The sequence below is a fragment of the Hippocampus guttulatus genome, chromosome 4 (genome assembly GCF_054856545.1).
Source record: "Hippocampus guttulatus isolate MCC_2025c chromosome 4, RoL_Hgut_1.0, whole genome shotgun sequence".
In the NCBI taxonomy this organism is placed as follows: Eukaryota; Metazoa; Chordata; class Actinopteri; order Syngnathiformes; family Syngnathidae; genus Hippocampus; species Hippocampus guttulatus.
The window spans coordinates 26,722,167-26,743,457 of NC_141264.1; the positions used below are offsets into that span (position 1 = coordinate 26,722,167).

General features: G+C 48.8%; 3 protein-coding genes across 4 annotated transcripts; 2 read left to right on the forward strand and 1 right to left on the reverse strand.

The window, feature by feature from the left end:
• Window positions 1-629: 629 nt before the first annotated feature.
• On the reverse strand, window positions 630-4,664 carry LOC147207026 (chemokine-like protein TAFA-5). 2 transcript variants are annotated; one of them, XM_086109810.1, is made up of 4 exons: window positions 4,448-4,664; window positions 3,616-3,768; window positions 1,731-1,858; window positions 630-1,297 (listed from the first exon to the last, which is right to left on the reverse strand). In XM_086109810.1, exons 1-4 carry the CDS (start codon window positions 4,536-4,538, stop codon window positions 1,280-1,282), a joined length of 390 nt encoding a protein of 129 aa, XP_085965936.1. In that variant the 5' UTR covers window positions 4,539-4,664; the 3' UTR covers window positions 630-1,279. The 2 variants fall into 2 exon arrangements, with proteins under 2 accessions (XP_085965936.1, XP_085965935.1); XM_086109809.1 differs by having other exon boundaries at window positions 630-1,858.
• A 2,237-nt stretch (window positions 4,665-6,901) lies between these two features.
• On the forward strand, window positions 6,902-11,569 carry LOC147207027 (zona pellucida sperm-binding protein 3-like). Its single transcript, XM_086109811.1, has 9 exons — window positions 6,902-7,004; window positions 8,054-8,388; window positions 9,229-9,347; window positions 9,468-9,571; window positions 9,645-9,822; window positions 10,533-10,650; window positions 10,768-10,850; window positions 11,144-11,253; window positions 11,386-11,569. Exons 1-9 carry the CDS (start codon window positions 6,905-6,907, stop codon window positions 11,448-11,450), a joined length of 1,212 nt encoding a protein of 403 aa, XP_085965937.1. The 5' UTR covers window positions 6,902-6,904; the 3' UTR covers window positions 11,451-11,569.
• Window positions 11,570-12,004: 435 nt separating this feature from the next.
• Window positions 12,005-20,150, forward strand: LOC147207028 (ceramide kinase-like). The gene is given in 13 exon segments (XM_086109720.1): window positions 12,005-12,344; window positions 13,911-14,072; window positions 14,267-14,389; window positions 14,467-14,592; window positions 14,811-14,877; window positions 14,938-15,083; window positions 15,187-15,261; window positions 15,351-15,609; window positions 15,811-15,890; window positions 16,135-16,349; window positions 16,428-16,586; window positions 16,589-16,659; window positions 17,592-20,150. Coding segments are annotated over 13 exon segments (1,707 nt in total). The 5' UTR covers window positions 12,005-12,208; the 3' UTR covers window positions 17,680-20,150.
• Window positions 20,151-21,291: the final 1,141 nt, after the last annotated feature.

A 21,291-nucleotide genomic window follows, 5' to 3' on the forward strand; every position in this document is an offset into this window, starting at 1 on the left:
AGTGCGTTCAGTGGCTTGGGGGCTGCGTCTGTGTTGTGGCGCCACGTCAAACAACGGCCGCGCTTGCGTGCCACCGGCGTAACGATTACAACTTGCAAACTTTTTCCCAGTTTGATTTGGCCGCACCATTAGCATGAAACGTTTTATTTTTAGCGTCTTTTTTTTTTTTTTTTTTGTACACGCCACCAGAGCGTTGGCGGCTTTGCGCCGGCCAATCGCTTCATTTGTCGCCATCGTGGGGCTAATTGGACCTCCGGAGGAATAACGAGGTGACCCGATGAAAGCGACACGTGACTTTGGCTTCGTCACGTGACGACTTTTTTTGTTTTTTCGGGGGTTTTTTTTTCATCCCGTTCACTCGCTCGGCGGCGTTTTGCCTTCTTCCTGTGCCGATCTGACGAACTTTCCGCCAAAAGTCTGTTTTTGATCGTCCAACTTTGATTTTCTGGGCCAAAGAGACGTCACGACACTTTGTTGACACAGTTAAACACAAACGCGAAACGTCGGGCGCTTTTCGATGATTTCATCTTTGGGCAAGGCGAGGCAGCTTTATTTCTGACAGCAGCTAAATCCGCGTGCCTCACAAAGTTACAAAAGATCACTTCAAGGCAAACAAATTTTAGACATTGAAAAAAAAAAAAAAAAAAAAGAACGGAAGAATTGAAGATGTTGAGAAGCAAAGGAGTCGTTTGCTAGCGTCAACAACTAAAAGAGCCCGATTTGTGTGTGTGGCGGGGGGGGGGAGGGGGGTTGATCAATGATCATTGAAATGCTCTAAAAGACTAATCATAGTTCTGGGCAGGAGGAGCGTGGAGCTTGATTTTCAAGGCATTTTCCTTTGGGGCTGACTTCACACCTGCGTGCAGCATGACAGCGAAACGCAGCTTCACCGTGTTTGCTTTGAACCAGCGTTCAAAGCAACTGATTGACTGATTATTCTGTTTTGTTTTGGGGTTTTTTTTTTTGTAATTTAACCTGTCCAAAAAAAAAAAGGATAAATTTCCCCGAACTTCATGATATGCAGAAACCATTGTCATACTAATAAATAGTCCTTACGTGTCGTTGACCTGATCTATTCTGCACTTTCCAGGTCCAATATCCCAACATGTCCTCTTGGACTTGATGTCTTCTGAAGTCTTTGTCTTTGACTTTCAGAAAAGAAAGAAAAAATCTCCCAAAAGGCAAACTTGATTCGGACACGTCGCTTTCATCGCTTTGGATGTCAGGCAGTTTTGGCTGCGCTCACGAGTTGCAGGTTGGGAGTTTTCCGTCCTCGTCGTCATCGCTGTCGGGAGACCTGCCAGACCGGACCCATCGATGGCCGACGGGGTGGTTAGAAACAAGAAAAGAAGAAAATGTTACAGTTGCTGTCCTAAAAACGACCTTGTTTGTGGACAAAAATGCAATGGACCAATGACAGAGCCTTGCGGGACGAGATGTTGATTTTTATGGCTGCCATTGTGGGGATAAAATGAAAACGAAGACAATTTTTTTTTTTTTTTGTCTAGAAGCCAAAACGAAGACTAAATATAGGACTTGTCGATTGAATGGCTCTTTGTAGACGAAGCCAAAAAGAAAAATGAGGGCAAGAAAAAAAAGACCTCTTACAGAGCCCGTGGGACTCTGTCGACTTTCTTTTCCGAAAACAAAACAAGTGGCTCGGTTGTACGGCTTTCGTGCACGTGGACCTCAAGGCTTTCTCAAGCCAAGGGTGAGCCGAGTGTTCTCACCGTGGTGGTCTTGACTCCTCCCCCCGGTCGCTTGCAGGTCCAGCCCGACTGATCGACGAGCAATTCGCAGCCCTCGCCGTCCAGACACGGACTCATCCGGCACCACTGACGACTCAGCACGATGTCGGCTGCCCGGACAGGAAGGGAACCGCGTTCTTGACAATACTCGTGCTAAGCTAACCCCAAGCTAACCGCGCACTAGCTGGCTCGCAAAGGCTAATGCTTGCTCACTGTTGCGTACAAGAAGAGAAAAGTCAAGAACATGTGGACAAACGTTTTGTGGCGCCTGCGGGGAATGAAAATGTATTGGGACACATTCGGGCGACGTTGTGGACTGGACAAGTGTCGGCGCATACGCGGGAGTTCGAAAGTGAAGGAAATGAGCACACAAGTACTCCGTGTGAGGGCACGTGAAAAAATGCATCCGTCCCAAAAATGTTTTTCTTTTAGTTGTTGTTGTTGTTTAGCAGCAAAACGAAAAAGCCAAAGTGACATAAATACCAACGAAGCGCTTGCGGAAAAGGTCAAAGATGTTTTTGTTTCCAAACATTTGTCATCCCTCAGCTGACACACGTTGCGGAGTGTCATGCGACGTCGACGCGTGACCAACGAGCGTCGTCGCCGCGTGACAAAAAGGAAAGCACAAAATGGGCGGCACCCCCTCCAACCCGTCCTGGAAGCTTTTTTTTTTTCCCCTAACCGGCACATACGCGTGCTAGCTAGCTAGCCACCCAACTAATCAACATAATGACACAGCAGCCTAATGATCTGTCTTTCCAATCGACCGACAGACCGGCAGCCAACCAAAATGTCTCCTAAGGTCCGCCCCCAAATCAACAGCTAACCAGAAACCCGACCAACCAACTGCCAAATCCCGACCGACCCAACAGGCTGATCAATACGCTAACTAACTGTAACCAGGTGAACCTTACTTAGACCTTTGTAGCGAAGGCTTCCTTGTTTAACAAATGTAGCACTGTCACTTTAAGAGCCACACAGGATCAAAACACGCGGGAACATATACAGCGTGTGAGAATCAGACCAGGAAGAGAAGTAAGGGTGACGTGCACGTGAAGGAGGCTAGGCGCAGAACTGTGCCCACTGCTTGTCCCCAACTTGATCGTCATCGTAACCCTGGCGATATTCAAGTAATTGGTAACTACTTTACCATGACGCATGTTAGGTGTTCATTTTGGACAGATGATTAATTAGTTGAATGGTATTTGTAGAGCACAATATGGTGGTTTGGAGTTTGAAATCTACCACTAGTGAGTCGTTTGAACAGCTGTACGGCGGAGGTGTTCGCAATGTTACAGGATGTAAATAAATGATTTGTTCTGCACTAAGAAGTATTGTGGCTTGGAAATAATGTATTTTTATTTCTCTTTCCCTATTAAGCAAGCCACCGCTGTTGTCTATTGTGGCGTCATTGCCTCTGGAAAGACGAGACTGAACACCAAATCATTTTTATGTGGGCTTTATTCCCGACTGAACAATGAGAAATTGTACAGCTTGGAGATGAATTTTAAAAGAGTTCGAAAAGGGATCTAAGAGATCAAAGAAAATTATCGAACAGAGTAAAGACAATTACGCCACAATAGACAACAGCAGTCGATCGACCGTCAAACCGCTGACCCGGTGAACCGAGTTCCCAGCGGCCAAACGATGAACCCCGATGAACTAGCGGACAAACTGCCAAATTTACGAGCAAACGGCCGACGAAATGACTCACTCATAGAAACAATGAAGCCAATGAAATATGTGAGGAAGAGGACCTAGGACAGAACCCTGTGGGACTCGCGGAGACGAGAAAGTACAGTGTCGGCCTTTATTTTATTTTATTTTTTTTGCCGTGTGCCAAAAAGGATGAGGATAACGGTCTCACCGCGTACGCAGGCAGGGCGGGCGCGGGTGGCGCCGGCCATTTGTCCCGGGACGCAAGCGCAGCGGGCCGTCCGCCGGGCGACGCTTCGTCTGGGGTGGCCGCCGTCGCCGCGCTCCAGCGTCACCACTTGGCAGCTGCCCGCCTGCGGCTCACCTGCGCGAGACACAATCGCCGGAGTGGCTCTTCAAAATAAAAGGATATCCCGCGTCTGTCGTTCTTGTCCCCGAATCGAGTGGGCGCCGGATATCGCACGCGTTTCTCATGCTGAAGTTTTTCACATAGGACTATTTGGGACGACGAATTGATTCGATGACGAATGCGCTTTTGACAGGGGGCGGAACTTGTGCTTTGACCTCACCTGTTTTTGCCGACGTTGGCTAACTTTGGGGCATTATTTTCACACGGAACGCGCTTTTTTTGCAGAAAGAAGTCTCTCTGTGACGACAACTACCGCGGGATGCCATCCGAAAAGAAAGCAAACCGGTGTAAGCGCAGCAGAATTGATGCCATTGGAATATTCGGCGATTAATCGACAGATTCATCGATGATGAAAAATCCGCTTTTGTCGCCGCCCCACAGGAGACACAAAGAAGTGGTGATTTTTTTTTTTTCCGAAAATGTCACAAATGATGCAAAATGTTGACCAAGTAGCCGCAATGGGGACGTAGATCAATAGAATCGTTCGCGTTGTTTTTCCTGCTGTTGCTAGGCAGAGTTCGGGGGGCTACCCTCGTACTTGAGCCGGTCAAAAGTCTCACCACAACTCCGAATGCGGGGCTGCCGGGGCAGCCGTCGGCGTGCACGCGCGAGCGAGCGAGCGAGCGAGACGCACCTTGGCGGAGGTCGTGCCTGCGCAGCGCGCACAGGAGGAGCCAGCAGAGCCCCGCGGCGCTCAGGGCCATCAGCAGCCGCAGGAGCTGCATGGGAGGCCGGCGTCCGGGGTCCAAAGCGGGGAGCTCAGCGACCGGACCGAGGCGCTCCCGGGTCGGCTCCGTCGGAGGGGCGCGGGGGCGGCATCCTCGCGCGCGGCTGACAAAAATTCACCTGCAAGTCACTCTTCCGCGCACAAGCACGTGTAAAAAAGGTAAAACGCGCAATTTCCCAGCTTTGTTGAGCGCCGGCCGCAGGGGGGGGGGGGGCGGGGGGGGAGGAGTCGCTGGAACTGAATGCCGGAGTGAGGAAGATGAGGCCACAGAGAGCGAGAGAGAGAGAAAGAAAGAAAGAAGCTCACAGCTCACTTTCACGCTCGTCTCTGTGACGTCACGGCGGTGCGCAACGCAGGCGAATTGAGTCTCCAAAGTCGCTTTGGTGTCAGGGGGGGGGTGTCCCAACGCATTTCACATGGAATGAAGCCCGTTGACTCGCTTGACTAGTTAGCTCGAGGCTAACAATTAGCTTTTGCCCCGAGCGACTCAAACCCCGAGAGAAGAGAGACATTCAAGAAAAATGTCACAAACAAACCACGCGGACATGTTTGTGACCTCTGACCTCTGAATTTTGTGACGTCTCTCCCGGGACCGGCGAGACCCTTCGAGGAACACTCGGCCTCGCTTTTGGGTGCTCTTGTTTGTGGTGTTGATGGGGAAACGATTCACTCAAGCGAATCGTCGGACTTTGCTGCGTGAGCGAGCGCTAAGTTGGCGCCTTGGTTGGGCCTATTTTGTCTTGGCGAGAGGGCGCTCTCGTGTTAACTCTTTGCAGCTACGAGTCGTTTCTCATTTCGGATGCTGACAAGTTGATGGCGCTCCAGGGAACTTCCTGTTTTCCCTCCTAAATGTTTCAATATTTCATCGGCGTGCGGTGCCCCCCCCCCTCCCCTCTTCCCCCGGACGAGGGCGGGCGGGGAAAGCGTCAACTGATGCGTCTGTGAGTCAGTCGGGTTGCGTCATCGCGTTGACGCCTGAAACGTTGATGAGGTGCAAAGCGCCATGGGAGGCGGGCGCATCCGATGCGTCAACATCCCGTCGAGCCGTCTTGGGGAAACCAACACCACCGAATGATCCGGGTCCGAGGGGGCGGGGGGGCGGGGGGGGGAGTCCCAAGTGAGTCCGCGATCCCGCTGAATCACTTTTTTTTTTTTTTTTTTTTTTTGTGTCCTCCATGGAGCAAGCGTGAGTCATCTCATCAATCCGCATGAAGTGAACAAATGAAGGCAAATCTTCGGATGCATAAAACATGTTTTAACATTTATGCCCCAAAAGACAAAAGAAAAGCCTCGCTTGTGGGAAAAACGAGCAGCACGCACGCCTGACCTTTAAAAGTGCGTTTGCGCGTGTCTGTAAAGTTGTATAGGTCGGAGTTTCACGACATTTATGCGCATCGACGGAAGCTACTCAATAAAACATGACGTCATCTCACCTCATATTTCACACCACCGCGTATGATCCTTCAAACAAAAAATAAACAGGCTTCAAGAGGGTTTATTGCTGCTCCCGCTTGGAGTCGACTCTTAAGGTAAACATTAAACACACCCAACTACACTTTGTATGTGTTTGTATGTACAACAACCACAACTTTGTCCCAGGAAAGTCAGCTGAGCTTCATGCAAACAAGCAATGCACCCCCCCCCCCCCCACACACACACACTATGGGACCAGTGAGCAAAACTCGTAGACAGACAATGTTATAATATCACACGCATATATTCTTGATCCTCCGTGAAGGACGACTAATATTACTGTGGTTTATCGCGACGTCTTCATGACACTGCCCCCCAGTGGCCATGGTGCTCACAACAGAAGAAGCAAGGGAATGTCCATTGAATTGAAGCACAAAGTGTGACAACAAAAACACAAAACTTTGATTCTTTACAGCCTATTGAATACTATCTCGATTGGATATAATTTTTTTATAAAGCATGATATTATGACGTGATATTAGAGCCATTCTCAAACCTGTGCAGATCTCACGCTGCATTCAAGACTACTGCAAGCTAGGACATTTCCCATTTGGAGGTGGAAAAAGACCCCCAAAGTGGAAAAAGACCCCCAAGGACTTTTTTTTAAATGATTTATCAGTGGATAGCATCCATGAAGAAATAGGTCCTATGATACTGGCAAAATACACAAACCAAATGGCTGTCGACCTCGCACATCGAGCCTTTCGTGTTCCGGCCCAGGTCCCTGAAGCGGCGGCAGGCTTAATTTCCCACTTTTGTGTCGTCCTGAATGCAGCATCCGCCCGATTTCACGAACCTGGAGACGCGGTCCAATCAGCCAGTGGGAGGAGCCTAAAAGCACCATTTCATTTCTTTTCAGAAGGCAACGCACCGAAGTGAAACGTCATCGCCATGACTCTGATCCAAGTACTTTTATGTCTAGCGTTAGCATTAGCATTATTAGCCTCCGCCCGGAACTTGAAATTGAGACCAAATGTCCAGCAGCCGGCAGGTAAACATTTCCAAAGTCTTTATAAATCAATTGAAATCATGACGTTTTGTACATGATACATTTACAAGCGGACACGGAAACTCTTTTCATGGTTTCCTGTTCGTCTTTGATGAGTTTCTCCCTGTGCTGTTCTCTTCTTTCACTGAGCGGCGCTTCGGGACGCGTTTGCTTTTTGACGGACTCTGTCGATCGCAGCTCGAGCAGCATTCATGTTCAGATCCCGTCATATTTTCTGCATTCGTCGTCCATAGTCTTCATTAAAAACAACAATTTAATCTTCTCTTTTTATATGTGTTAATCGAGTGGTTATTTCATTTTAATTTTGTTTAAAAAGTCAAATGGATGGATGGGTGGCAAAACTTGTTAGGTACATTTGTAAGGTTTTGTAATCATTTGATATTTTTGCATTATGTTATTTTGTGGTACAGTTACCTAAATTATATTCTGTGTAATAATTTCTGAAATATTCTTATGTTGCTTGCATCTGATTGGCGAAGAAAAGCAGGAAGTGTTTTCGTTACCGGAAAAAGGTGCGTTCGTTCGAGAGTTGCCGAGCAGACGTAAAGACAAATAAAAGCTGCCTTCGAACGAAGTCGATCTCTCTTTTTTTGACCATTCCGAACGTAGAGCCATCCATCCAAAACCTACGAACCCCTCAATTTACACATTTACTATGTTAATTCGTTTTACTGGTTGCTAAATTCACGAGATTATGTCGAATGCGGTTCAAAGAATGAGAACTTTTATGTTAAAATAAACTATTTGACTCTTCACCACCCCCCCCCCCCCCAACTTCCTTTTAAAAATACAAATGTTAAAACGACTTGGTACAAAATTTAAACGACTCTCTTGACATTTACATCGATTATGATACGCTAATGCTATTCATGTTTTGTATGTTGAAATGTCACGATATCTCAGCATGACAAACCACAAAAAACGGACCCCCGACTGATTGGTTCGTCCCAAAACGTATTAATGCCGCTTCATCACTTAATGGCACGGAATCTTCACTGGAGACCGCACAGTTTGCCGATCTCCGTCCGCAGGTGCAGTTCGCCAACCTTCTCCTCCAGCGCACCAAGTGAAGCGGTCCTTCCGTGAGCCGTTGTCCTGGAGGTCTCCGGATCCCCCGGCGGAAGAGGAGCCCCGCTTCCCGCCGCATTTTGAGCTGAAGAAGCCTCCCGAGGCGTCCGACGCCATCCTGGTTGTGTGCGAGGAAAACTCGATCCGGGTGGAGGCCAAGCGAGATCTCCTGGGGATCGGGCAGCTCGTCAAGGCTGCGGATGTCACGCTGGGAGGGTGTCCCGCCACCGGCGAAGACACTCGGCACCAGGTCCTCATCTTTGAGTCGGAGCTACACCAGTGCGGCAGCCGGCTGCTGGTGAGTTTCTGACCGGATCTGAAGTTCCGAGACTTGACGCATACCGAGGTAACCTTGACTGATGTTGGTTTGGAAATGGATATTTTGAGCCACCACATCCGGTTCCTTTGGGTGGGAGGGAGCTATTCTTAACCGCTCCGAGACATCCTGTAGTCCCTGTAATGTGTCCGACTAGCCCTGGAGTACCCTGAAGGCATTGGAGATACACTACAACTCCCAAAAGGTTCGGGATATTGGCCTTGGGGGTGACCAAAAAAAAAACAGAAAATGTATTCGCCAGGGGATGGCCCTCGGACTCGCTGGGTGAATCACAAGGAATCTCTCGCGGCTGGCATGGGAATCTCCAGGTAAATGTGGACCGTGTGAGCCAGGGCCAGATGGATTCAGGAAAATGGCTGAATGATTGTTGATTTGAAGCCGACTTGTCAACTGTTTGGTTTCTGAGGACACTTTAGTCTCAGTCTACCAGTCAATATACGTTTCGACACTCCAAACGGTCACAAACCTTTTGGATAAGGATCTGTAAGGCGTCCACTTTTAGCAGCTCGGTCATCCGGGATGGTCTCCGAGTAGCTCCTGCACACGGAGGATCCAGACGGCGGCTTGGTCATCCATCTTGAATGGCTCCGCGACGACTCCCCGCGAAGGTACTACGACCTACCCGACGAAGTGTCGCAGGGTCGACCTAGGAGTCGCTTGAGGGACTGTCTCCCAGCTGACCCGGGAACGCTTCGGAGACTCGGAGCACCTATGACCAGGATCTGACGAAAAGGATGGACGGACGGACGGACGGATGGACGGATGGATGCACGATGCAAACTGACCCGTTCTCCATTTCAGATGTCCGAGGACGACTTGGTCTACGTGTTCACGCTGCAGTACACCCCTTCTCCTCTGGGAGACACGCCCATCGTCCGGACCAGAGATGTCACGGTCAGCATTCAGTGTCATTACCAGAGGTGGGACTCGACGCAACTTGTGCCTTTTAATCGATTCTGTGACCTCAATTGACCCATATAGTCCAAGTGGATCTCCTCTCGAGCGGTTCCGCTTTTGCCAACTTTGCTTTGCGTTTTTAGGAAGCATGACGTGAGCAGCGGTTTCCTGAATCCCACCTGGGCCTCGTTTAATGATTCTCAAGTTTCTGAGGAAAGCCTCTACTTCTCCTTGAGGCTGATGACTGGTGGGTGCCTTTTAGCTCGCGGCGCCAAATCGTTTTGAGGTGATGCTCTCGCTTGTCCTCGTCCTCTCTCAAGATGACTGGCAGGTCGCTCGGCCGTCTTCTCAGTTCACGCTGGGCGACATGATGAAGTTTGAGGTTTCGGTCAAGGAATTCCACCACACGCCCCTCAGAGTGACGGTGGACGACTGCGTCGCTACCGTGGTCAGGAACGTCGACACGGTCCCTCGGTACTCCTTCCTGGGTAACAACGGGTGCGTTTGTTTGGACCAAAGTTGTTGTTTTTTTTGTTTTTTTTTTAAACCCTAACTGGAGAATTGGCAAAAGTACTTCAGTGAAATTACACACGCGTACCACAGTCAGAAAAAAAAGAAACGGCATGAGGCCTCATGGGGAGGTTTCAGCCGGGGGGGGGGGGGGGGGGGGGTTCTTCCTCTTGTGGAAATTCAAATGCATGCTCACCTCCACCATTTGTTATCGATCTTGAGCTCACAGCCCGGAGTCACTGTTTGTGTACTCTAATTAACGCAGATGTCGCAATACATTATTGAAGATGCAAAAAAAAAAAGGATAATAATTAGTGCTGTCAAACAATTAAAATATTTAACCGCGATCAAATGTATAATTTCATAGTTAACTCAGAATTAGCCGTAGTTAATCACGGATTTTTATCTATTCTAAATTTCCTCTGATTTCTTTTTCTCCCATTTTTCCCATTTTAATGCTCTCATCAACACGGAACCGTGAATCCGTTTTCTTCGTGCAAAATGCAAATATTTACTGAAACAACAATTTCGATTTTACATGAACATTTTTCACTTGGAGCAGTTATTCAAACTTGGAGCACATTTGATTATTTTAGAGCAACGTAACATACGCCGTGACGTGGTGCCGCATTAATCTCGTGATTAAAAAAAAAATAAAAATTCGGCTCGCTTGACTCTTTCTCTCGCGGTTCGTTCAGGTGCCTGTTTGACAGTCAGTTGACGGGCTCCGGCTCCCGCTTCCTTCCACGCTCGCGGGACGACCGGCTGCAGTTTGAGGTGGAGGCTTTCAAGTTTCAGGAGGACGAGAGAGGCGCGGTGAGACCGCCGACCTTCTGACTGAACTCCAGCCCCCGTTTCCACAATGACCCCCCGTGAGCTCGGGTCCCCCCCCCCCCCCCCCCCCCCAAAAACGTCCTGGTTGTTGTTCTTCAGATCTACATCACCTGCAGCTTGAAGGCCACGGCTGCGACGTCGCTGGCGGATTCTCTCAACAAGGCCTGCTCCTTCAACAACGGGTGAGTCGCCGCCCACTCCGCCTCCTGCCTCGGGTGCTCCTCCTCATGCTGCATTTCCAAATGACGGGAATTCTGTGAAAAAAATGGCACTTTGAGTTTATGGAATCTTCCAAAGGGTCCAGTCAAACATAAAGGCGGCCAAGGTTTCGAACGTTGTTGATTTCTCGAAGGCGGCATCAAACTTGCTTGTTGTCCTCGGGTCATTCCATGTAAAAAACAAAAACAGTAAAATCCTAAAAATGTTACTTTTTCATAACTACGTTCCAATCGTGCGTGTGTGCGATGGGGGGCAGGTGGACTGAGGCAAGCGGGGTCCATCAGGCGTGTTCCTGCTGTGACGCGGACTGTGGGACAGGAAGTCGCAAGCGAGTGCGAGGAAACCAAAGTCCCCTCGCCACAACGGGTTTGTATCATGACACAATGTCGAAATAAAATGGTCTACTGAGGCTCTTTTTAAATTTTTTTATTTTTTAATGTGCAAAATAACAAACCGGAGTTTCTGTGGTCTCATTTTTGTGACCCTTGACAATTGCAGGTGCGAAATGGGAAGAGGCGGTTGCAGTCGGACCAATCACTGTGTACAAAAGACCTGCCAAGTGACTTTTTTTTTTTTTTTTTTTTGATGAAATGGATTAAATTCCTGTCATCGCAATCACATGACCTCCCTCTGCTTGCTTCAACGAAATCCCAGAGAATCTACATTTGAGTTCAATAGTCTCGTACTCTCGCAGCACAGTAATCCAATCCATTTTTTAGTCATATAACGCGTTCAATACGGCGAATATATCTTCTGTATTTTGCCGGGCACCGTTTTTTTCGGGGTTGAGGGATTTCAGATTTCTGCACAACCACACAAATTGAGTAGCAATAACAGCAACGTGGCTGAACATTTTTTCAACTCTTGCACATGTATTTTAACAATTTAAGGGCGGAAATCATTGGTGTCAAACATACGGCCCGCCCAACACGTAGATACTTTCGAATGTTTAGAGAAATGTGTTTTATGGTTAATTGTATTAAAAGAATAATGCCGTTACAAAAAGTCCAAAATAAAATTTGAATATGAACTTCAAATCTTTAAAACGTAAACAACCATAAATCCCCGCATTTGAGGCGAGCATTGAATGCAGCATTAATTAGGCCCCTCCCACTTCCGGTAAATACCCGTTATTTCAAGGGGGAAAGAGAACAACCGGGGCACGATCCGCTGCTCGGGGCTCACTAAGGCCGATTGATTCTCAGTTTCATTTTTGGGTCCTCCTCGTCCACTCCTGAGCTGAGGTGGATGGCGCTCACGTAGCCAACATGATCCAGCCGAGGTAACCTTTTCCCCGGGCCTGAAGGACGCAGCCGGTTCGATGGAGAGGCCGGTAAGGCTGCTGCTCTTGTCCGAGCTGCGCGTCCGCAACGTCGGCCACGAAGTAAGCCTGTGCCGCTCCCTGCTCACCTGGAAAAGGCGAACCTTCAGCCCGATGTACCACCCGTTCAGAGCCAGTAAGAATCCAAAAGAGCCCAGCCCGGCCGACCCGAATCGCGTCCCACCATTTGTTCCCTCTGAACACACCGAAGAACGAGAAGTTAACGACGAGTCGTGCGCGTTTGTGTCGCGTGCGCAGATGTGAAATTCAGATTTATTTTTTTGAAGATACGAAACTCGGATGATTAGACAGCATCGGTTTTCTACAGCATCCGCTTACGTAACTAGCCACGTGCCACTACCCACTCGAAGAAAAGTCTGCGTTTTCCGTCAAAACATGAATCGAGTGTGTGTGTACAGTTGATTTGTCGTTTATCGCGGTCAATGGGGACCAAAACCACCCGCGCTAAACGAAAATCTGCGAAGTAGTGACACCCCCCCATAGGTACATGTGTATGTGTATAAAAAATATTTATAAGGCCAAATTTAATGGTATACATGCACGTAGAAGTAAATTTTGTAGTAATTAACATTACTTAATGCTGTATACTAATAGATTTAAACATGTATAAGTTAGGTTAGGTGAGAGTATGAATAAGATACAGTAAACATACATGTAGTACTGTATATGTTGCTCAATGTGACTCGCTGTTGTTTTGCTGACTTTCGCTGCTTATGTTAGAAAAAATCCGCGATGCACCAAAGACGCGACAAACGAACTGCGAAATAGCGAGGGATCGCTGTATATATAAATATTTAAAAAAAACAGCGGCTTGATGAGTAAACCAAAGACGTCCCCTTTTGTAACGAGACACACGGTAAGCTAGCGCGCTTGTTTGTCACTTTGTGACACGAGAAGATGAAAAATGCGGTTCGTTCGACCAGTGACTAGCAAGCTATTATCGTTTGTCCATTTGTGATCGTTTCCTCTCTGTAAGATCACTTGAAGTGGGCTCACTGCTAATCAAGAGTTTAAAAACAAAAACGTGACAAGTAAAACCGTCCATTCCTGTTGACTAGCGGTGACGTTCGGACTTCAAGGTCTTCATGATGGCTCAAGGTGAACGCCTTCAGTAGGTTATTGAATTCGTGATGTCACCTCAGTCATGTCGCCATGACGACAGCTGGAATAGTCCAACCCTTTTGTGAATCTTTAACATTTGTTGGCTGAGTGCGGCTCAGCTCACCTATAAGGTCACACGCCGGCAACGCGCTTGCGTCACACTTAAATTAAAATGACCTGATCGAAAAGGTTGTGCTTTGTCAATCGTACTTGGTCCGTAACTTTGTGTTTTTCCTGCTGCTCGTCTTGGTCAGGTCGCCCTTGGAAAAAGAAGCTCCTAATTTCATCGGGTCCAACCCGGTTATGAAATAAATGCTCTCAAAAATCACAATGAAGCGCTCTTAAACCATTTAGTTAGTTTGGGGACGGGATAAGTGACAATGTGTCGTGTCTGAGGAATCTGGCTTCCTTTGAACTGTCCCAACTTTTGAACTCAAATGAGCACGTTTGTGAACGTCCCCGCATTAGTCGCATTGTTCCGCAATCGGGAAATGGCGGACGTTCGGACCTCGCGTCGTAGTCGCGTGAATGTTTTCCCCAGGAAACTTTTGACGTTTGCGCGTGCCTGTGTTTGCGTCAGGTGTGTGTCACAGCGTGCGTGTGTCAGAGATTGTGGCTGTGCGCGAGGAGGCGATGGAGGAGGAGACGAAAAAGGAAGAGGAGGAGAAGAGCGCAACAGAGAACGGCAGCTGGAAGAAGATCAGAGAGAGACAAGACAAAGACCGCCGGCTTTCTTTCACAGGTGCCATCGCCCGACTTCGACGTGTAAATCTTGACGATAACCGAGCTGGATTTGTCTCGCGCGTTTGGCAAACTCTCATCACCTGGAGAGACCCCCCCCCCCCGTCAAAGAGGAAAATCCGCAAAGTAGGTGTCAACGTAGATGGCGACGCGCCTAATACGCCCAATTTTTTTGGTGTCGTTTTTGCGTTGCAGTTTCGTACGTGGAGAGGTGTCGGCAGCACCGCTGGCGGTGCGCTCATGTCACCTTCACCTGTCCACAGGTGGCGCTGTGCCACCGTTGGGTGAACACCATCAGAGAGCAGCTTGCGGCCATCAGTATGTACCGAAATAGCCACACACACACACACAGCTGTCAGGTGGGTTGTGTGTACTGTTGCGTTGCCTTGTTGCAGGCGGCCGGCCCGCTCGGCTGCTGGTGTACATCAACCCGTACGGCGGCAAGCGTCAGGCCAAGCGCGTCTACAAGCAGAAGGTGGCGCCGCTCTTTGCCCTCGCTGGCATCGGCACGCACGTCATCGGTACGCCGGCCGTACTGTCAACGACACTCGCTTGATGGGGAATCAATGAAAAGAAATAGAAGTCAATAGAAAGTGTGGGGGGGGGGGGCGGTCGATAACATTGACGTGAAAAGAAATTTTAAAAAAAAGTCTTTCCAATTGACTCGTCTGTTGAATTAGTTCTATGGATGTGCTTTAAAGTCTTCTAACGTGTGTGCGCACGGCGGGCCTTACCATAGTGACGGAGTACGCCAACCACGCCCGGGACCACCTGAGGGAGGAGGCGGAGCTAAAGAAGTACGACGGGTGAGTGAGCGGCGACGGCCCGACCGGCGCAAACCGCTAACGTGCGGCTCCCGTCGTCAGCGTGGTGTGCGTGGGCGGCGACGGGATGTTCAGCGAGTTGGTGCACGGCTTGGTGTGGCGAACGCAGAAGGACGGCGGCGTGGACGTCAACGGGCCCGAGCGGACGCTCATCGCCTGCTCGCTACGCATCGGCATCATACCAGCAGGTCTCCCACTCGCGCCGCTTAGTTCGTTTCTTCTCGACTCGACCCGACCAGATGGCTCGCTAGCAAGTTAGCTGCTTTGTGGTTTCGCTGACCCCGCCCCCAGGTTCCACAGATTGTATCTGCTTCGCCACAGTGGGCACAAACGATCCCGTGACCTCCGCTCTGCACATCATCGTGGGTCAGTCGGGCGCCGCGTGTCGAAACGCAAAACGTGGTCTTGGTATAACTGAGTCACCGAGTCACGATGGCGTGTCGTGAACTCGCCAGGCGACAGTCAGCCCATGGACGTGAGCTCGGTGCACCGCGACGACACCTTCCTGCGCTACTCGGTGTCGCTGCTGGGCTACGGCTTCTACGGCGACGTGCTGACGGACAGCGAGAGGAAGCGCTGGATGGGCCCCGCCAGGTACGACCTGGCCGGGCTCAAGATGTTCCTCACGCACCGTCACTACGAGGGCACCGTGTCCTACCTGCCCGCCGGCGCCGGCGTGGGAGAGCCCAGGGATGCGTCCAGGTGTCGATCTGGGTGAGGACCCACGCGGGGGGGGGGCAAAACCGGGGCCGAGTGCTTTGGGCTCCAAACTTGGCTTGCGAGACGAGCGGAAACCTTTGAAACGGAGATCGCAGTTTCAAAGCGATCTTGGGGGGGCGGGCTTCCAAATGAAGCTTTCAAGCAACAAGTTGTGATGGATGAAATGAACACAAAGGTTTTGCTTTTCTTTTGCAGTTGTTCCGTTTGTCAGGACAACAAGACGCCGTTGTTGGGGAGAGCCAGCGCGGACCAGACGGACTCCAAGGAGGACAGCGGTAGCTCACACCTTGTTTGCATACTGCCTCTCAAAATCAATTCTCTCTCTCGCTTCTTCTCTGTGGGGGAGGGGGCGGGAATTCTCCATGACACAAAATCTGCCTGACTACAATGGGTTACTGCCCTGCGAACCAGACATGCGTGCGCATGTATCGTGTACGACGACAAGGCGGGGGGGCCGTGGACGGACCTCTGAGGAACACCGCATCGGATTGTAATGGCCCCGACACGCGTGTGATTCAGATGCAGAAAACGCAGACGCCGGCTGGCGGACCATCCGCGGCAAGTTCCTGGCCATCAACGCGGCCAGCATGAGCTGCGCGTGCCCCCGCAGCCCCAAAGGCCTGTCGCCCGCCGCCCACCTGGCCGACGGCACCGCCGACCTCATCCTGGTGCGCAAGTGCTCCCGCGTCAACTTCCTCAGGCACCTCCTGCGCCACGCCAGCAAGGACGACCAGGTGAGCGCCCGATCGCGCCGTCGCTCGCCGGCGTCCGTCCTCACGTCCGTCTGCGCGCGACACCCCTCCGCCCCCCAGTTCGACCTGTCCTTCGTGGAGGTGCACCGCGTGAGGCGCTTCCGCTTCACGCCGCGACACTGCCACGGCGACTCGGACTCGGACCTGGAACTGGACCCGCCGGATGGGAGGCGGCAGATCTTTGGACAGATCTGCCGAGACCACCCGGCCTGCGGCTGCGCGCCCGCGCGCCCGCCTTCAGCAGCTGGAACTGCGACGGCGAGATCCTCCCGCACGCGGCCATCGACGTCAGGTGACGCGCGGCGACTGCGCCTTGGCACACGACCCGCTTTCGGCTTGGCTTGCTTCAAATATTTCGACCGGCGCCGTCCAAGTCCGGTCCCGCAGGGCCCCTTCCCGCCGGCTTTTTCGTGTCGCTCTCCTCCAACACACCTGATTCGAATGATCGGCTCAACAGCAAGCGTGAGAACGATGCTGATCATTGAAGTTCGGTGCGTTGCGGGAAAGCGGCCCCTTGTCGAAACATTTCCCGTCTGTATTGAAAAAAAAAAAAATTGACCCCAATCGATTTCACTTCATTCTCGATTTTTTTTTCCCCAGAATTTTTTTTCCCCCCCAAAGAAATGAAGGCGAAACTGTTAAGCGTTAAACAAATTCAAACAAAATTCAGAATTAAAAAAAAATATATAAAAAGATTTGAAGATGCTATTTTAAAATTGATCCGGAATATGTTTACCACGGAACTATTTGAGGATCTCCCCCAAAATCAAACGCATCTCCCGTTTCGACATTAGCGTTCAAAAGACTTTTTGCCTTTCACAAAATTTCTGATTTTGTTTGACTTAATCCTTAAATTCTTTCACAATTTCACATTATTGCAAGAAAATACAAAAAAAAAAAAAACCCCACCAGTGTAACTTTATTCTGAAATATGCAACCATTCTTGAGAGATGAACATCCCTCCCCCTCTAAGAAAAATATGCCTAAAAAAAAAAAATCAGTTTTCCTCAAAAATAAGATCGTTTTTGTCTGGAAAAAATGGAATTCATTCTATGATCATGACCCCCGCCCAACACAACTTCCTTCCTAAGAGGCGACTTTATTTTGAAAGCTTCACACGCAACCAAAAAAAAAAAAAAAAAAAGATGAAATCCAAAAACGTGATGACCTGTTTATTCGCCTTTTGTGGAACTTTTGTCGCGCGTGTGTGTTGTTGTCTGCCAGAGTGCATTGCCAGCTGATCCGACTGTTTGCCCGAGGCATCGAAGAGGCGGCCATGTTTGACGAGCTGGCGCCCGCCTGCTCGGCGTAGGCCGTCCGGCCGACCGCCTCGGACCTGCGAAGGGCCCGCACCGGTCGCAGCATCCCTTCCTCTGCGTCGTCTCGTGTTCGGCGCGTCTGATCGGCTTGCGCTCACCAAGGAAAGTGATGGTCCTGAAGTGTCGCATCCAGGCAGGGTTTTGACTCACTTCGGTCCGGTCCGACTTTAGAGAAGCGGTCTGACTGTTGCGTCCGAGTCCTACTGAATGGCGAGACCAATCGGGTCCAATCTCGGTGTCGAGGTTTCGTCGGCTCTGAATTCGGAGTCGTCCGACTCAAATGCGGTCTGAGGGTCGGTTGGGGTTTGGCGTTCGGGTCCGCCGCGTTCAGCCAAAGGACAAAAACACCTCAAGTCGAGTTCTATGCGTAGTCGGCTGTCGGTTCGGGGCGGGGTTCGCGTCCGTTCGGTCGCAACGTCAAAGTCCGAATGAGAAGTCCGGCTCGGGTCTGGGCGGTAAGTCGCCCGGTCGGGTCCGAGTCAGGAGTCGAGTTAGAATTTGACCGCCGAGTCTCATCCGGTCCGAATGATCGCTACGGTCTCGGTTTTGGCTCCGTTCAGTCGGCTCCCGTCTTGGAATCGGGTTCTGTCTAGCGATTTGAAAAGTCAAACCTCAGCGTTGACCTTCGGGGCTATTTGGGTCTGACTGTTGAATGCAAAGGCCCGGACCGGAGTCTCCTCTGGACTCGTGCGGCCAACTCGGGTCTCGGTACCGACTCCCACGTTTCGGCGGGTCTGAACTTGGAATCGAGTTCGGTCCGAGTGACGAGTCCAAATCGAGTCTCGGGCTCGAGTCCGAGGTGGCGTTGGCTCGGAGCTGTGAGTGAAGCCGAGGCCTGCCGGTATTCAGTCCAAATGACAAGTCGGACTCCGGTGCGGGTGTTGCCGATGCTTCGTCGGGTTTGAATTTGGAGTCAATTGAAGGTTGACTTTTGTGTCTAAAGTCCTGCTCGAATGTGAGCGAAGGACCACGTCCACAGCAAGTGCAGCATCAATGTTGTCTGTTTCGTCGGGTCTGGTTTGGGACCTCTTCCAAAGATCTTGGTTTTGTTTTTGTTTTTCCTCCTTCTCGTCAATGTTTGTTTTTAATGTATTTGTGTTTGCTCCACGATTGTCGAGAGGACGCAGGAGATGATCTGCTCAAAGGATTCTAACTTATTTTGTCCGATTTTTTTTCCCCCAAAAGTCAGACTTTTTTTTTTTTTTTTTTTTTCATAAGACGCGACATGAAAAAAACAACTCGAATGTTCGCTTGAAGCGCGACTTTTGCTTCAAAGATTTGAAGTTGAAAGATTCTCATAAGAGCAGGACCTCATGAATTGAAAAAAAAAATCTCCAAAAATGACGATTTTTGTTGACTTTGTTCTCATTATTGTTTCGAGTTTATTTCTAAAAAGAAAATGTTGTCCTCCAAATAATTTAACTTTCTCGTGACAACCTTTCCCCCAATAAACTGTAGCCCCCCCCAAAAAAATGCATTAAAAAACATTACTTGCATAAGCAAACTTTTTTTTATGTGAGAAGAACACATTTATACCTTGATGAAATTGGATTGCATTTATGAAAGTCTGATTTTTATTAATTTTTTTTTGTCCAAACCTTTTTTTTCCTCCAAAGATTTAATTTTATTTGTGTATGATTAGGGATTGGTTTTTTTTCTGAATGTTGAATTTAAGTTTAAAAAAAATTGCCAGTTTTCATGCTTTTTTGTGTGTGTGTTTTTTTGTTGTTTTGTTTTAGAACGTGACCCGTGGAATATTTAAATTTGTTAGCGTCTGTTACGAAACGACCACAACGCTCCACAAGAATATGAAACTCCAGGAGCAGATGCAAGTATGCAAAGAAAAAAAAAATGCAGTACAATGCTATTCTCAAAAGTATGTGGTTTGTTTCTTTTTTCTTTTTTTCTCACGAAACAGAACTTTTTGGATGAACAAAAAATAGTTGTAGCACTCTGCAAATTAAATCAAGATTTAGGGAAAGCCACCACAAATGCAGTGGAGGAAGGTTTCCTGATTTTTTTATTATTATTTTTTTTTTTGTAGCCACCGGCGACCTAACACTTTTAGTCGTTGTTTTGTATTTGGTTGTTGAATGACGGCCATCACTGTAGATTGGCAGCTTGTCTCCTCTGCTGTCCTGAGCTGGACTCATGATGACGAGTAGCATTATTGGCATCCGGTTTTGCTGGTGAGCTTTCCGATGTTTGTGTCCATGTAGCGCCACCTAGTAGCATAGCGGCTAACGCGACAACAACAATATATGAAGACGCTCCAGCGTCTTCATCGACGAGTTTTGCTTGAACTGTTACCACGGCAACCATGTTAGCATTGGCGTCCCTTTGCATGCTAATTAGCTGTCATTAGCATGCTAGCCACTGGAACTGTATGCAAGTTTGGGACCGCCCCCCATGCACTCCTGCCAGCTGTAGCCTCACACGGAAGAAATAAAAGCAAGAAAAGTTCCTTTTTGTTTCTTGCTTTCTTTCAGAATGGAAGACACGGATTGCCTTCTTCCGCCGTGGAATGAATGAATTTTGTCTTCCAAACGTCTGCACTCCCCACACTGTCATGAGATTATGACGAGATGTTTTTGAAATGATTGGAGAGAAAAAAAACTACAAAATGTTCACACGGAACCTTTGCGTTCATGAGTCACTTGAAAAGATTATTTAACACCCTTATTCGAAAATGGAAAGAATTTAAGTTTTTCCTTAAAAGGAATAAAATCTCCATATTGACAACCTGATTGTTCTAAATTCTTTGCAATGTGTTAAAATTTTTAAGAAGAAAAAAAATCATACACGTTACATCCAGTCTAAATTTCCAAACAAATCCCACGCAACAAGAATATTGAGTTTTTTTTTTTAATGTAGATGTGCGGGGAATTGATTCAAAGTGAAGTGTTCAAACCCTTTGCCATAAAGCTAAAACAAAACAAAACTGCTCCATGCTTGGATGTCATTCCAAAAGGAAACGATCCACTCTTCGTGAGAATGACGATCTCACGATGGATGCTATCATCATATCTGGCCTTTCTGTACATCTGTCATGTCGTCCTATCTCGGCCGAGCAAACAAACGGATCGGTATTTAACAAAAAAAGAAATGAATAAATATTAGTCTAGTGTTGCGCAAATCAATCATCTTGATTTTTAGCAAACGAGAGGATGTGCGTTAGCTGCTAATTAGCGCCGGTTCAGGAAGTCAACGGAGCAAACGGCCGTCGATCGATGGCACAGAAAAGCGAGTGACGCGTTTGGGTCGATATCGGGTCAATGTCGGGGCGTACAAGAGCGGACGGCCGGCGACGCGTCCAACCAGAAAAGCGGACTGCCGCCGCCGGCCTCTCCACTTGAACCTTGAGGTCCAGACCAGGTGAGCTGCTGCTTGGCGCTTTCATTGTCTCCGGCCGGACTGAATTTCAGAGCCGTATTCTTGTTGTGGACCTACGATTAGTGTTTTTGGTGTGGTCTTATTAGAACAACAAAAAAGTAGAAATTAATCTACAAAAAGAAATGTATTCAAATAAATTGATGGCTTTGTAAAAAATAAAAATTCAATAAAATAAAATGCAATATTTTGGCAAAATTACATTTTCCTTGAAA

Excerpts from the sequence above, each read along its gene's own strand:
- LOC147207026 (XM_086109809.1), bottom strand. The coding sequence starts at position 4,538 with ATGCAGCTCCTGCGGCTGCTGATGGCCCTGAGCGCCGCGGGGCTCTGC. Across the intron at positions 3,769-4,447 it reads CAGGCACGACCTCCGCCAAG|GTGAGCCGCAGGCGGGCAGC; the intron begins GTGCGTCTCGCT and ends TGTCTCGCGCAG. Across the intron at positions 1,859-3,615 it reads CCGCCCTGCCTGCGTACGCG|CCGACATCGTGCTGAGTCGT; the intron begins GTGAGACCGTTA and ends CTGTCCGGGCAG.
- LOC147207027 (XM_086109811.1), top strand. The coding sequence starts at position 6,905 with ATGACTCTGATCCAAGTACTTTTATGTCTAGCGTTAGCATTAGCATTA. Across the intron at positions 10,851-11,143 it reads GCCTGCTCCTTCAACAACGG|GTGGACTGAGGCAAGCGGGG; the intron begins GTGAGTCGCCGC and ends GATGGGGGGCAG. Across the intron at positions 11,254-11,385 it reads AAGTCCCCTCGCCACAACGG|GTGCGAAATGGGAAGAGGCG; the intron begins GTTTGTATCATG and ends TGACAATTGCAG.